This window comes from Mesitornis unicolor, unplaced genomic scaffold (assembly GCF_000695765.1).
Source record: "Mesitornis unicolor isolate BGI_N332 unplaced genomic scaffold, ASM69576v1 scaffold21970, whole genome shotgun sequence".
Taxonomy (NCBI): domain Eukaryota; kingdom Metazoa; phylum Chordata; class Aves; order Mesitornithiformes; family Mesitornithidae; genus Mesitornis; species Mesitornis unicolor.
The window spans coordinates 2,133-17,943 of NW_010159231.1; the positions used below are offsets into that span (position 1 = coordinate 2,133).

General features: G+C 52.3%; 1 protein-coding gene across 1 annotated transcript; it reads right to left on the reverse strand.

Moving 5' to 3' along the window:
* Positions 1 to 12,544: 12,544 nt before the first annotated feature.
* Positions 12,545 to 15,587, reverse strand: CDCA8 (cell division cycle associated 8; the record flags this gene model as incomplete). The annotated part of the gene is made up of 8 exons (XM_010186022.1): positions 12,545 to 12,589; positions 12,949 to 13,035; positions 13,437 to 13,563; positions 13,741 to 13,839; positions 14,149 to 14,228; positions 14,522 to 14,661; positions 14,997 to 15,069; positions 15,544 to 15,587. Coding segments are annotated over 8 exons (695 nt in total), but the record flags the coding sequence as incomplete, so codon positions are not given.
* Positions 15,588 to 15,811: the final 224 nt, after the last annotated feature.

Here is a 15,811-nt window from a genome sequence, read left to right on the forward strand (position 1 = left end):
GGTTACTGGAGCTGCTGTGGTGAGGGCTGGACGTGGTGTGTGGGAGCTTTTGGGGCAGCGTGGCTGTGCTCTCCTGGTCTCCTTCAGGAAAGGAAAGGAAAAGCACGTAAAGGAATGACCCTTTCCAGCGCAGCTTGTTGCAACAATAAACACTTTTAATTGAGCCCCTCATCAACAGCGAAGATAATAAAGTGAGCAGACTGACTTATAGCTTGTTGTTATGATTTTAAAATTAGTTTGCATCTTCTCAGCACCTCTCTCTGGGGAAGTATTCCATGCCTTATAATTAAATTAATTAGCAATGCTGTTTTGGAGTTGCTCAGCCAAGGGAAACACCTCAAAATGATTTGGGTCTCAGTGCACGGCTCCTCCCTTGCCCTGGCAGTGGCAGTGCCCCCTGGATCGGGCCCTGGGGTGCTGTGGGGGTGCATGTGGGGATGGGGATGGGGGTTCCAGACCGGGGTGGCCAAAACCAGAGCAGCCTTGGGGCAGGGATGATTCGGGGGCCAGGATTTGGGAAGCTCTGGGTGCCGCTGGGTGCAGGCAGTGGGTGCAGACAGCTCTGGGATCGTCATCCCCTCGCATGAAACCAAACCTGGGATCAAGTTGGTTCACCTCCAGACACTTTTTGATATTCATTAACCACGTGTTCTATACTGTAAATACTTACTTGAGAAGTCAATATATATTTTTATAAGCTTGAAACAAATGTAATATATATCTATATCATAAGGGACACTGTGCATTTCATGTTTGAGCTATAGTCAGACATCTCCGGGGAATCACTGTTGGTTTGGAATAAGTAATAATAGTAATAATAATAAAAAGTGGTAATAAAGATCTATCGACATTTTTGTTAATTTTGTATTTATTGAACTATGTTTAAAGATCGCAATAATGAAATACCTAAATACCGAAGTAAAAACATCCACTACCTGCCCTGGCTTCTTGTGTGGGTCATTTCGGGTGCGCTGGTGTGATGTGAAGCTCCCCTTTAGCGAGGGGTGCAGCTGTGGGGTGAGGGTGGTTCCAGCAGCAGCGAGGTGTGAAGTGATCGTGGTTTATTAAATACCACTGTGTGAAGCCGAGAGCCTCTCCCCCTGCTGTGGCGGTGGCAGCAGAGCTCGGGGTGGTGGTTTCTTGCTATTGGCACTTTACTGGGGGTAAAACCCCATTACTTAATGAGTACGGCGTGGCAGAAAGGTCCCTGTCAGCCCTGAGGCTGTGGGGGCAGGCAGGGACCCCCCTGCACCCGGTGACCAGGGCAGGACTGCGGGTGTGGGGCTTTGGTACCAGTGTCACTGTCAGGTACCTGTGGTGCTGTGATAGTGCGGGGATGCTGCTGAGCCGGGGGAAAATGCTGCAGTTACTGTGCTTGAGGCGTGTAATTAATTGTTTAATTGAGTAAATGAAAGCAGTGCATGGCCAGCATGTTAAATGCACACCCTGCACAAACAATAACGTTTAGAAATAACTCAATGCAGCTCTCACAAATTCACATTTCTCCTTTCCTGTGTCTGGAAGATGCACAGAGGCCACGTTTCGCTGCGCTGACAACAGCGACGGCTGTGAGGAACGGGAGCGAGTGGGTGCTGAGGATGGGTGAAGTCCATTTGCCATCGTCACGCAGTTAATGCAGCCCCTCCTCACCTGCAGCCTGGCCAGGGCTGCATGGGCACTGCAGAGGCATGGTCAGAGCTTGCTGGGGCTGTGGGTGGTGATGGGGACACGCAGCCACGCAGGTGTGGTTTGTGCCCGGCGCTGTCTGCACTGGTGCCTCCCATGCCCCAGAGGTGATGGCTTCTATAGCACAGTCTGGGGGCCGTGGGACACCCCCTCCCCACTGGGGACTCCTGTGCCAGCAGGGGCTGGTGACCAGGGGTGCAGTGGAGGACATGGGGGTGCTGGGGGGCTCCAGCGCCAGACGTTGGGGTAAACGAACAATGGTGAAGGTCCCACATGTGTGGCCCCCGGCACGTCGGGGGCGGCTGCCCCAGGGACCGTGCCAGGCGATGGCTGCAGCGCGCCAGGGAAATCGGGCCATTAATAATGGAGGTCGTGTCAGGGAGAGACAAACCTGCTGTGGGCTGTGGCAGGGGCTCCGAGAGATGAGAAACCCTGAGCTTTGGGAAAGGCTTGAAAAGGCGTGAAAGGCAGCAACCCCTAGGGCTGTGCAACAGCTCATGGCCACGGGTCCATGGCCACATCTTATGGCCACAGGTCCACAACCATGGTTCGTGGCCATGGTTCATGGTCATGGCTCATGGCCACAGCCGCCTGCGTGGGAGCCGGCAGCTCTGGGTCCCCAGCTCTGAGCCTGCTCCCCATGTTCAGACCTGGAGCCCTTGCCCTGTCTCCTGGCAGGACTGAGCTCACCTCAACTCCATGCCTTGTGTGAGGAGTGGAAAAAAATAGAACTAGGGAAGCTAATTGCCCAGAAATGAGTTGTTACACACCTGTATAATTAGCTGGTGTTAATTAATGGCACAGAAGGGGCTCCTTCCTCTCTGGCAGAGCTCCGGGCCGTCCCACAGCAGCCCCACACCGAGCGCTTCACCACGGTGCCACCACAGAGGTGGATTTTCTGCCTTGCTGGGTCACGCTGTGCTGAGCGGTGTCAGCGTCCCCGGGCCGGCTGGGGCTGGAGGCTTTGTCCTCACAACACAGTGCTCATGGTTCTACCACGGCCCCGTTGTGGTGATGAATGGCAGGGGCTGACGTTGATGCTGCTGCTGCTTCCCCCTCCCTCTGCCGATGGAGCTGACCAGACTGCAGATATTTTCTGCACAGCAGACCAGAGAAAAGCCTCTCTCCATCCAGTTCTGCTCCCCTGATCCGCAGGTTTGAGGGGAAAATGACTGGCTGGGGGTCGGTGTCTCAGTGACAGCAGAGCTGGGGTCTCATGCTCTTGCCCCTCGCTCCCTCTCAGCAGCCTCAGACATGGACTCCATTGCCTTCCCCTTCCTCTCATGGCCGTTTACTGCAGGGAGGCGGCTTGGCCCTGTCTCTGACACGGGATCAGTGGCTCCCATGACGGCGATGCTCTGGGGTCCGACCAGCCCGGCCTCGCTGCGCATCCCCGTCCTCCTGTCCTGCCTCTGGGACAAGCTCAGGAAGGAGCTGGGCAAGAGGAGGTGAGCTCAGGGAATATTAAAGAGAGCCTGGCTCTGGAGGAAGAGCAACGTTTAAATATGAACGACTGCTAATTATCAGGAAGAGCCGGTGCCATCTATCATCATAATCAGCAATCTGTCAGTTCAAGTGTCACCGTGATGGATGCAGCTTTCCTCCTCGTATCAATCTCCCACTGTTTTGGGGTGCAAGGAGAGCACAGGGGCACAGGCCCCGTCCCTCCCCAGTGCCCAGTGGTGCCGGTCCCGCAGGGGCAGCCATGGGGGTCAGGCTGGGCTGAGCCCCCCCAAAGCAGGACCGGCCCAGGGTGCCCAGGTCTGGAGCAAGTGCTCAGGTTTGGGCCCCGATGCCCCTGTGCAGCGGTGACCGCAGCCACCACGGCCAGGCAAGGACAGAGCTGCTTGCCCAGCAGCAGGAGAGGCCCGGGAGGCACAGGAGCCATTTAATTACACAATTATAAAAGTCGTTGGTGTTTATATCTCGCCAAGGCTGACAGCACCTTCAGCACCAGACAAAGCACAGCCGTTATCGCTCGGTGCAGCGCCAGCCTTGCTGGGCCGAGGCCAAGGCTGAGGGGCACAAACCGAACAGAGGAACAGAGGAGCAAACCCACATCAAACCAGCGGGTCTGGATCAGCGATGCTGCCAGCACCAGAGCCCCCCTGCTGCGATAGCCCTGGAGTGGCACCCGGAGCTGCAAAGGCCAGCGAGTCCGACCAGAGCCACGCAGAGATTGATTGTGTGTGTGTGTGTGTGTGTGTGTGTGTGTGGCTGTGTGTGGGGGGGTGTGTGGGGGGCTGTGGGGCACCTGATGGAACTTTCCTCAGGTGAACCCATGGGCAGCAGCAGAGCACAGGCCTTGGTCAGCGGTGCAGCCGCATCAGGATGGGGGTGATGCTCGTTAAGTCACACTTTACAAATGAGCAATGAAATATTTACCCACGAACATTTAGCACAGAGGGGCAGTGGCAGCAGGGTCGGGGTTGTCCTCCTTGCTCGTTTTCGGAGGTGTCACAGGGTGGGCACCCCCTTAGGGTGCTGCGATGGCCCCTGGTACCAGCAACGTGTGAGAGCTGGCCCTGCTCACTGCAGAGCGCAACGGCAGCACAGCTCCCTGCTTTATGGACAGCCATAAACATCCCCATTAACTCGCACAGTATTTAAATTCCATAATGGAGCTGAAATAAAGCAGCAGCAGCGTTTTTCCCCCTGGAGCCCTCCATCATCTGCTGCAAAGAGGCACCATGGGGAGCGCTGGCACAGTCGATAAGACCTCAGAACGGGGCCATTCAGGTTTCTCTTGCAAGTCTTTTCTCTTTGATGAAGCCGGTTCTCGCTGACACTTTCCCAGGGGAATACAGCATCTCTGTCAGCTGGAGCTTAACGGAGTGGTGAGACCTCAGACCTGCACCGGGTCTTCGCTCTTTAAAGCAACAGCAAGGAGATAAGAGGAGCCAGGGCAGAGACTGGGATAAAAACACCCCACAAGGTTTTGGTCACTTGGCTTCACTGGTTCCTGCAAGCAGCCATGTCCCACCATAGGATCACAGCAGCACTGGGGTGGAAAAGCCCTTTAAGCCCATCCAGTCCAACCATAACCTGTCCATGGATCCTGTCCTGGCATCCCCAGCACTCGGCCATGGGGGGTTCATGCTGTTAAATATTTTTAAGTGAATTCTTTTAAACGCCAGGAGACAAAGAGATTAATATGGCAATGAAGATGCTTTTTGTGAGATTTAGGTGCTCTGGCGTGACGGCAATTGGTGCGCTGGATAAATAGCAGTTTGTGACTGTAAATACCAGCTCCCAGGGTAAGGGATGTGTAAATCAGCAACGCTGCGAGTCCCTGGGGAAAAGCAGGCTCAGGGACCCAGGCAGCTCCCACAGGGGCTGTGTCTGGGCAAAGTTAAATGAAGTGGAGACGTAACACAGCTGTGCAGGAGGAGCAGCAGTCGCTACAGCGACTGAGGAGAGCAGCAACAGAGCCCTTCCTGCTCCCCCATTTCATCACCAGGAACGCTGAGGACACGGGTTTATCCTCGTGCTGTCTGTTCACACGTGTTTGTGTATGTGTATATATGTAGATGTGTATATATGTGTGTGTGTATGTATATGTGTGTGTATGTATAGGTATGTGTATGTACATGTGTATAATGTTGTCAGTGTTGCACACCAGACTCACACCTTTCCTCTCAAGGCTCTTCCTTGCATGGTTGCTTGTTCCTGGCTCTCAAAAAAGGGTTTCTTGTATCAGTAATGACGCTGCTAAAACCTTGCTGGCTGCAGATTAAAACCATCACACCAGAGCCCATTTCACACCAGAGCCTATTTCACAGGCTGGGGCAGGCCAGGTTTCCACTTAAATGATTTAAGGCAGGTCTGACTGTAACATTTGCCCACAAAAGGAGCAGTTTCCCTGCGTCTGTTAAAATTATTGTTACTGGAGGATTGTCTTGCCCGGTAAGAGCCGGGCCCTCAGAAGCCGCTGTCTCACAGCACAGAGCAATATATAAATCTCTGCTTTGACTTGCGGGGAAATGCGATGTGTCAGGTATCACATCACGCTGCAGCAAGATGTGATGTGGCATAATGAATCAAACTTCCAAAAATAAAACTTTCTTCTAGAAATAAACTTGTCACTGTCGATTTAAACCTCTGCCAAGGAATCGTGATTCGATGAGAGTTACTTTTGTCAGCAGTTTATAAAAGTGGGTGGTTTTAATTACTAATTATAACACGGGTAGGAGTCTAAGGAGAAAGAGGAAGGTGTCTCTGTCCAAATACGTGTTAGCTGTGCAACAGAAAACCCAGATCCTTCACGGAGTTCCAGCACAGCAAAGCAAAACACAACGCGCTTTGAGGGAAAGGGACATTTCCTTGTTCCCAAACACCCATGGAGGCCACAGCCACTGCTGGGTGCTGGGAACAGGCCTGGCCCAGGGAGACAGAGGTGTCTGATGGTGGCAGGACGTGCCCTGGGGTCCAAAACCAGCCCCGTGCTGCCTCTGGAACCAGCATCCGCAGCTGAAGGACGACAGCGAGATGTACGGGCTCAGGGCGACGTTTTGTCAGCCTCCCCGTGCCAGTGAGGAGCTGGAAACGACAGGAAATCTGTCAGAGCGCGCCTGGGAACCCGAAATACCAGACACAGCAAGGAGCCCTGGTTATTGATGAGGAAACCGAGGAAATCTGGCTCTGATGCATCAGTGTCGGACTGCACGGGAAGAGTCTGTGCGCTCCTCTGAGCTGGTCTTTTAGGAAGGAAAGAGCTGATTAAAATTCAGCACCCTGAGGCGTTTTAAAGGGTTATGTAGAGACAAAAACGTACAAAACTCTGCGAGAAGGGAGGGGATCCTGTCCTGACACTGGCCTGTGAGAGAGGTGTCAGTCTTCCACCTCAGGAGGGGTGTTCGTCTGGGAAAGGCCCTGCTCTGTTGGTGATGGTGATTAGCACAGGCGCTAATGACAGCGGCTCCTGTGGGTGCAGCCCTGTGTCACCAGGACAGGGAGGTGGTGACAAAACCCCTGCTGTGACCATGGCTGCCGTGGACCCTGCCCAGGGACCGCCTGTGGTAAGGGCTTGGTGGCACCCTGGGCCCAGGCCCTCGCCAGCCCCTGGGCAGGCCCCGAGCAGCGCTGGGCCTGGTGCCACCCAGCGCCGTGCACCCACCCAGCCCTCGCCGTCCTGCCTGGACCCTGACCCATCCCAGCCCCATCCCAGCCCCATCCCAGCCCCATCCCAGCACCCCCAGATGTGGTGAAACGCAGGGACAAAGGGGAGGTGGCAGCTGCCAAGGACTGGGGGCAGCGGTGGCTTGAGCTCCGTTATTGATTTGAGGAACGTTTCAAACAGATCATTTATTTTCATTAGACTTCTGCCAACGTCTTCATATCAGTGTCCCCTACGTAGGTCGACATCTGTCCTCAGGAATGCTTTAATTGCATTTTCTTCGCTTTGCGCAGCTCTTAGCTAATGCATTCTGGCTTCATTAGATTAGACACCTATTGTCCCGAGGATGTTGTCATGTTTTCAAATGGCTTCAATCAGCACCTTCTGGGCATGGCTATTTCGGGAGATAATAAAACCGAACCCCCATTCGGGCTGGGTGAGTAATGGAGGTGCATGTCCCACCCCACCCAGCTCGGTGCTAAATCTGGCCACTGACATCCCGGGATGCGCAGAACACAATTAAACCTCTTGTCTCGCAGGCATCGTCCGCGCCGCCGCACGCTGCTGGGGAGGAAGAGCTCTGGACAGGCACGGGTGTCTAATGATCCTGTCGTTACCAGCAGCGGAGATTAAATGAAAGGCTGGGGGAACAGCCAAGATCAAAACTCAGATTTCCCGATCGTGCTGCTCAGGGTGTGGATACAGGTGCTCGTACCCTCTTAATGACAGGGAGTAAAATGTGCTGTGAGGTGGACTTGGAACATGGGGACCTGGCACACGGGGACCCAGCAGCAGGTCCCCAGACAGGGGCTCTGTCACCGACCGATCTCTGATTGCCTCAACCTCGTCTTATCAGGAGCCGCCATGGTGTCCGCATCCATCCTTTTCACCCCACAGGCAGAATTGTGACTCCTGGAATTCATCTTACCTAGCAAGGGACTAAATATATCCCAGACAATTTCCTCTCCTCATTTTTAATAATCTCTTTCAGCCTTAAATTAGTTTTTGAAAATATGTATTGGGATGATAGGCTTTTTATCACACCTGATAGACAATATTCATCACACCCGTGCCCTAATCCCCACAACACACGCGCATTCATTACTGCAGCCCTGCATCAACTCTAGCAGCACTTAATTCATTACAACTCCATTACCGCCTGTGCGCGCTCCCCACAACAGCGTTACCTGTGATTTGTCACCCGGGCCCTGCGGTCGCTCCTTGAGGATGGACCCAGAGAGAGCCCATGGCAGCCGAGAACAACGATCAATGATCTTAAAGGCCTTTTCCAACCAAAACCACTCTAGGATTGGGCAAAACCCCAGTTTCACAAGCAACCTCCCTGCACACAGAGCCCTGAGCACCCGGCAAAGGGGGAGCTGGGGTGGCCGCTCCAGGCCGGGGCCTGGGGACTGGGATGTGGAGGAAACTGGCCAAATCCCGGCGCTGTTACAGTGAATGTGGCCGGGATGGTGGAGCTGCAGCATCAGCCATGTCCTGGGAGCCCAGAGTTGTCTACTCGGCAAAATATAAATCTCTTTTGGGTGAGACCAAGGACACGGCAACACGGTGCCCGCGTCAGCTCATCTCGCCCTGCGCCGTGGCCCTGTCGCTGGGGCAGGATTTACACCGCCCAGCCCACACGCAGGGTTTATGGCACCATAAAACGTCTGGGCGCTGCACAAACACAGCCGAGCGATTCTGCACGGCCCTCGGTCTCCACAGTGGCTTTACGAGCCCCTTTACTGTCACCGAATCCCTTGTACTGCACCAGGACCTCCGAGGTGCCCCCGTCCCACACCACAGCCCCTTCCCAGGGCTCCATCCTCTGCACGGAGAAATTCCCGACAGCAAAGCCTGGGCAAGGCCGGGAGAGCTGCAGGGACAGATGGCAGTGCCAGATGGGTGAGGTGTCTGAGGGACGTGGTGTTACTGGGAACGAGCCACAGGCTCCAACAATCCTGCTCCAAACAATTGGCAATTAACTTTGGGTATTAACATCAGACTTTGTCCCTAAAGATTCCTCCCTCCTCCCTTTGCCATTGGCCCCCCTCATTTCCAGGTGAGTCGGATACTTGATGAGAAAATGAACCCGTAATTCATTCACAGCGAGATGCCTGGTGCCTCAAGCAAGCGAAAAGCCACCGGAGGGGTTATTTGCCAGCAATAATGGGATTACTATGGATTGGCATCATCCCAGAGGGAAAGGGGAACTGGTTCTCTCTTGCAAGGGCTTTTATTTATAGCGGGCAGGCAGAGCCCGGTCGCTGTTTTGTCCATGCTGGCACAGCACCGGGATGTGTCCTGCAGGGGACGCGGGCGGTGGTTGGGGTCTGGCCCCGTCTGTGTGGGGATGAGCTGAAGTCCCCTGGAGGCACAGACAGAGCCCCCTTATCCAGCTCTGCCCCCGTCGTGTGCGTGCTCAGGACGCAGTGCTGAGCAGGGTTCATCTCCATCGCTAACGCACGCTGCAGCGCTGGAAAAAATCCACTGGCTGCTCACACAGGGTGTCATTGGCAGACGCTCATCACACCAAATCACGCCACAATTAGCGCTTTTCGTGAAGGTGAACTGAGACCCTTTGCAGAGGGGAGGTTTGGGAAGAGGGCAGCAGAAATGCTTCCTAATGGAGACCAAAGAAACAATCTCTCGAGTTGGATTTAATTAATTAATTGCTGTACCAGCAGACGGGCTCTGCTGTCACTGCTCACCAGGAGCCATCCCCACCATGGCCCAGCCTTAAAGGAGCAACAGACACCGATGGGATGGGGGTGCCAGAGGAGTGCGGGGCTCCAGTGATGCACGTGGGGATGAGCACGGCTTTGAGCTCCAAGACCGAGGACCAGTGGCCATTCCCATCCCATCCCATCCCCATCCCAGGGGCTGCAGTCAGGTCCAGGCCCCACTCAAGGCTCCTGAGCTCACAGCCAGGCACGGGGTCACAGCAGCCGCCGAGGGGTGTGAACATCGCCAGTCGTCACCTCACAGCACATTAATTACTTACAGTGGTGTATGGAGCGCCTTGGCTCAGTGCAGCCCTGCAAAACCAGCAGGGTTTGTACCCCATAAGACCGACCCGCAACTGGTGACTGCTGATTTCTACCTTGAAAGCTGCTCTTGGTCAGTTCTGCGTGCAGAGATTTTTCTCTTCATGAAGGTAACGGTGGCTGCAGCTCGATGTGCTCTTGGCAGAGCCCCCACACCCCCATCTGCACCCCCAGACCCTCATCCACACCCCCATCTGCACCCTCAGGACGCGCTGAGCACACCCAGGGCCACGTCCCCCACTGAGACCCCTGGACAGGAGAAGCCCGAGCCCAGCGGCATCTTCCTATGCGAGGGCTGAGGGGAGCAACCGGGTTTCAGGATATGACTTTCCTATTAACTGTCTCACCCTCATTAAGGGAAATTAGATTAATTACATGGTAGCAGGCAATAAATCTTTCCCTGGAGAGGCAGGGAGGGTGCCTGGTATTTTGGTCTCCATATGCAATGTTAAAATTAGCGATTTTGCCTAATCCCATTTTTCAGTGTAATAAAGCTTCTGGGTGAGAGGCGTGTGAGGCTCTGTGGCTTATGGGCACTCGTTTTCTGAGATAAATAGAGAATTACATCCCTGGTCTCATCAGAGCAGAGGATGAGACTGCTCGAAGTCCACACCCAGAAGCTCTGTTTCCCATTGCTGTGTTTCAAGAGGACTCAAGTGGCAGTGCCCCGCAATTCCACAGCCAGGTCCAGCCACATCTGTTCCCAGGTTCTCTTCTTTGAAAATACATTTTTCTTGTCATTTCCCCAAGATTTACCTGTGTTTTCGAAATAGCTCACAAATGGATGCATTTTTGGTGTGCAGAACACCCTTACCAATAGCTGCAGACACTGCAACTGAACATGGAATTTGGAGACCGAGCCCGTTCAGCTGAACCCACCAAAAAGGCAGGGGCATTTCACCTTTGCATTTGCAAACCTTTCAGTGCTGAGAGCTCCCCTCGTTACACCTTTGGCTGGCCCAGGAAATGCAGATTTCAGTGGAATCGCAGGAGCTGGAGGGGCTGCGTGTGCTGCCCTGCACCTTCACAGCAAAACCTCCCGCAAGAAGAAGCTGCCTCGAGACTGCTCCGACTCCTCCGAACCAGCATCCCAGAGCAGGGAATCGTTATCTGTTCATTTCTTACAATGTCACCGAATCAGTGCCTGCCTGCAAGGTGTCTGTGGTGATAAACGCCTGCTTTGTGTACAGCGCCTGATAGCGCCCATCCATCAAAGTGCCTGGAGGAGCCCGGTGAGCATCATTACCTGCCCGTCCCTGTGCAGGTTCAATGTCAGCACAGCCCGGGGAAGGCACCTCGCTGGGTCCCTGCTCTGCTCGTTATTTCTCTAGATTAACGGTTTCACATTTCCATGATGAATTTGGGCTGAACTTCAGAGATCTCACTCCAAAACTTCCCCACATCCACAGAAGCCAGGCAGCTCCTCTGTGCTGCCCCCATAACCCTCAAACTGAATGGGAGAGGGAGGCTCTGGCTTTGTCAAACAAAACAACTGCCATGTGCTATGCAAAGGGCCAGAAGCGATGCCTACAACGTACATGAGCAATAAAACTGCAGGAAAATGAAGTACTGCTTGCCCATGGTGCAGGCAGCATGCAAAATGTGATCTGCTTCACTATTAGCTGCCTGACAGCTTTAATTCCTGTCAGACACAATTAACTCACCCTGACAACTGGAAAAGGAAGCTTGAGCGTTAACAGCGCTGTTGGTTGTATGGGGAATGCTGTGCTTCAGCAGCACCTCTGCAAGGGGAACTGTGAGCCACCTCACCTCCACTGAAATTCAGCACAGACCCAGACAGGGATGAACCAAAACTCAGGCACAGCCCCACTGCATCCTGCAGATGCTGCTGCTTTCTCTCTTCCAGCTGCTAAACACTATCTCACAGGCAAGCTTTTGCTATAGATGGAAATAACGTGTTAACCCCAACAGCACATATGGCCTTTCATCCTCCAGACCAGGAACACAGGCTCACAGCTGCTGCTGGACCTCAGCACCTCCTCAGTGCTCACAGCTCCAAACATTAAATCCTGGGTTTAATGAGTACCAGCAAACCCAGCATTAGACAGGGGGCAGAAAGGGCTGAGTGTAAATACACAGCCTTAGCACCTCCACAGCTTTTAAAAGCAGGCAGCATTAGCAGAAGAGCTCTTCAGCAAAGTGCTCTAGGGTGTTTTTTTTCCTGGTAAAGAAGTGTGTAAAACAGAATCTACACTGACACATCTGTGAGCAAAGGTGTTACAGTTCTGTTTACCTTTTTTTTTATTTAATATGTTAACAATTCACCAACAGCAGCAAGGCAAGTGTACTTGTAGCGTAGTAGTTTACAACATTGCCACCCACAGTCAGGACGTGGAAGCTGCCAACATCTCTCAGAAGCTGAGAAAGGAGGTGGCTGGAAGTGCAGCCACTCTGATCCAGTGCTTGCTTTGCCCAGACAACAGCACAGCAGCCGTTTCTGCAAGCCCAGGACAGATGTATGTTGGGCTCAAGCTTAAAGGAAATGAGGTGATTTTTTTCCCCAAATTAGAAAAAGCAGCGATTTATTCTAATCTCACTACATATGGTAAAAATCAGTTAATAACTTCCATCCATCCTGTACATTAACAGAAGACAAAAATCAGAAGGAAGATACAAGTGCAGTGCCAAGTGTCCCTCTGTAAACACAGGATGTTACATCAACATGGACCGAGTTTTATTTCTGGGTTTTTGCATTGCTGCAGGCTTGGGCCAGACGAACCTGGAAAGAAAGAGAAGTCAACCAGTGCTGTAAGATTCACTCCTGCACCCCACAACCCCTTGCAGCTCCTGCCTGAAGCAGACACTTTGTTTTAGTTCAGTTTTTCAGAACAAGGACAATAGATCTCTTCCAAGTGTGAGGTTTGCCCAGTTTGGATCAGGTGATGTAGAGCTACACCCCCTCCCCCCTTCCCTTCCCCAGCCACACTTCTTGACCAGTGACGTGAGCCAACACACAGGACAAGTTGGGGAAAAAAATAAAGGCTTTCTATTACAGCTCCACAGTGCAGTGACTGTTGACAGGGTGACAACACGGCCTTAGCACCTCAGGTCACGGCTGACAAAATTACACAGACTTACTGATAGGTGCTTCATAATTCCTCGAGTCTCCAGGTTCAGGTTCAGGAGGTTCTTCTTGGTCAAATCATTTGCTGTTAAACAAATGCTCTGTGAAGGAAAAAACACCCCAACATATTAGTTTTTCTGTTTGGTCAGCTGTAGTAGCCAGAAGCAGCAAAAATCCAGAAAATAAGAAGTGAATAAAATCCAAGCACATCAGGAGCCCACACACATTCTCCCCTCATACTTTCCTTGCAGCTCATCAACACATCCCTGCCAGCAGAAGCTGCTTTAAACGTTACTGAAGTGCACAGCAAAGCATCATTCCACATTCTGCCTGGGCCAGCTCGAGCAGCACCCACTTCTGACTGAAAAATGTTTCTTTTTAAGCTCAACCAAGCCCCTGATAAACTGCAGAGGGACAACTTGACACACATGGATGACCCGAAACTGGTAAAGCCCCCAGGAAGTCACAGCACAGATTTTACAGATGGAAGTTTCCAATCCACCTCTCCTCCTCCAACAGGGATCGAAATGAAGACGTCGTTGCCGTTAGCGAGGGGGCTGCCGTTGGCAGACACGGTGTAAACACGTTCATGTACCGCGGGCGTGCGCAAACCCGGCGTCTTGAAAATCCTGAAACAAAGAGTCATAGGTAAGTAACTCCACCGCAATGGTTCAAAGCACTTATCAAAGTCCTTCATTTCAGGTTCAAGGATTAAGTTGCAAACAGATGACAGCCACATACGTAAAACCAGCGGCAAGGTGCCCCCTGTGTAAGAGTTGAACAGAGGAATTTAACAGAAAACAAACCTGGCGTCAAACCTGGGCGTGACCATGGAGGTACCCGCCTGAGCACAGAGAGCAACGCTTCTCCCAGTGGCTGGAGTGACAAAGTTGTTCTTGCTTGATCTGTTAAAGAGAAATAAACAAACACCTGCTCAGAATACTTTTAACAAGTGCACAAGGGCTCTCTTATCAAAGACTTGAGTGAGGTTATCCCAGAGGCTCTGACTGATAAAGGCAAACCCCAAAGCTCAGGAGAGGAAGCCGCCCACCTTTCATTCACTGCCAGGTCACTGCTTTTCCATCCCCCCAACAGCATAGCCCAACTACATCAACGAGTCTGCTAAACCACGTTCCACTCCACATAAGAGCAACATTAGCACTGCACACTCATTCTCCACTGCCAAAATCCAGTGGCAAAGATGCCCCCAGTACCTTTTGCTCATGCGCCGCCCCCCGCCTGAGGGAGCTCTTCTGCTCCTGGACACTGGCACTCTTTTAGAGGACGCCTTCCCCTGAAACACACATTGCTCACTGCATCAGTTACCTCACCCTGAGTGACGGCCGAGCCCACGACGAGCAAACGCGGCCGTACAAACCGTGTGGCTCAGCAGGCTGCTTTGTGGCACAAGAGCCCAGCAGCAGACACCACATGTCTGTGAGCCCCCCACCACCAGAAGGTTCAGAGAGCAGCACCTGCTTTGAAGCCCCTCTCAAAGCATCCTGCACAGCGACGTTACCACAGGCACCATCCCAGCGAGCAGTTTATATCTTGGGAACAAAGTCCCCACAGAGAGCAGGTATTTACCTTTACAATCCTTGGGTTCATGTTTTCAGTGTCTGGCTCTGGAAGACCCTGGCTCTCGTATTTTGCTTTCTTTGTTACAGGAAGCAACAGAGGGTCCACTTCTTCCTCAATAGCTTCAATATTCTGTTTGGATTTTTGCACTAGGAAGATAGTGTTATCCAAGTTGAAAATAAATAACTTTAAATTATTACTTAGCACTGAAGGTAAACAGTAAACAACTACGAGCATTTCTGACAAAAATTTGCTTCTGAAATCAGAATTCTGATGTAATCTAAATGGTTGACAGAATAATCTTGAATTATTTTGAGTGTTTTAATAAAAATAAGTAGCGCTACTGCAGTTAGTAGGGATAAAAGCAGGACTTTGTCCCCCTGACTTTAAATATATTGAGGGAACTGCATTATTATTCACAGTCTGTAAACCAGGCCATGCTTTCGTCTCACTGAGCTCATCACATTGTTTAAAACAAACTGACCTTTCTTGGCAGTTTTTAAAGGGGTCCGGATAACCTCTGTTAACTTGTTCATTTCTGTTATTTCCAAGTTTGCCTAAAATTTAAACCAGTCACAACACCGTTAGGATTATCAGCAGCACATAGTTCTGCCAAGTCAAAGTTGTAAAGCAAGCCCCCAATTATTTCATAGCAAAAATCCCTGTGTTTTCTGTTGTGCTCAAACTGGGACTTTTCACGCTATTCTAGAGGTGACAGCACCTGAGGTCACCATGCCATTCAGGACTAAGTTGCTTTACCTGGCAGCTGCACAAGTGCTTCACTGCTTCCCTGCTGCTCAGAGAAATGATTTAGTTCACAAAGAAACCGAGCAGGGAAGGAGAGAGCAACAGGAGCACACAAACCCTGTCCAGGACACAGCAGCATCCCCTACTGCTGAGCCTTACAGCAGCATTTGTGGAAGCATTTACCAACCTCTGCTACTGCAGCACTCCCACAGGCTGACAAAACCCTGCATTTCCCACAGCAGCCACACTGTCATAAAAGATGAACGTTTATGCTCGATACCTACCGTTGCTGCGTGTCCTTCTAACGCGTTTTTGCTTCCTCCTTTAGCTAAAAAGAAAATCTGTTTAAGAAAATCAATACTCCCGTAAGCCAGCCCACACAGAGCCCGTAGACCGCGTCACCACAAGGGCGCAAACCCCGCACAAAGCGGGTTTCCCGGCAGCCCGCGGCGGAGCGAGGGAAGAGAGGAGACCTCGGCTGCTCCTTTGCTACCGTTTTTTCAGTTATCTGAGGGAGAACGCGCCCCCGCCGCCCAGCGCCCCCCAGTCCCG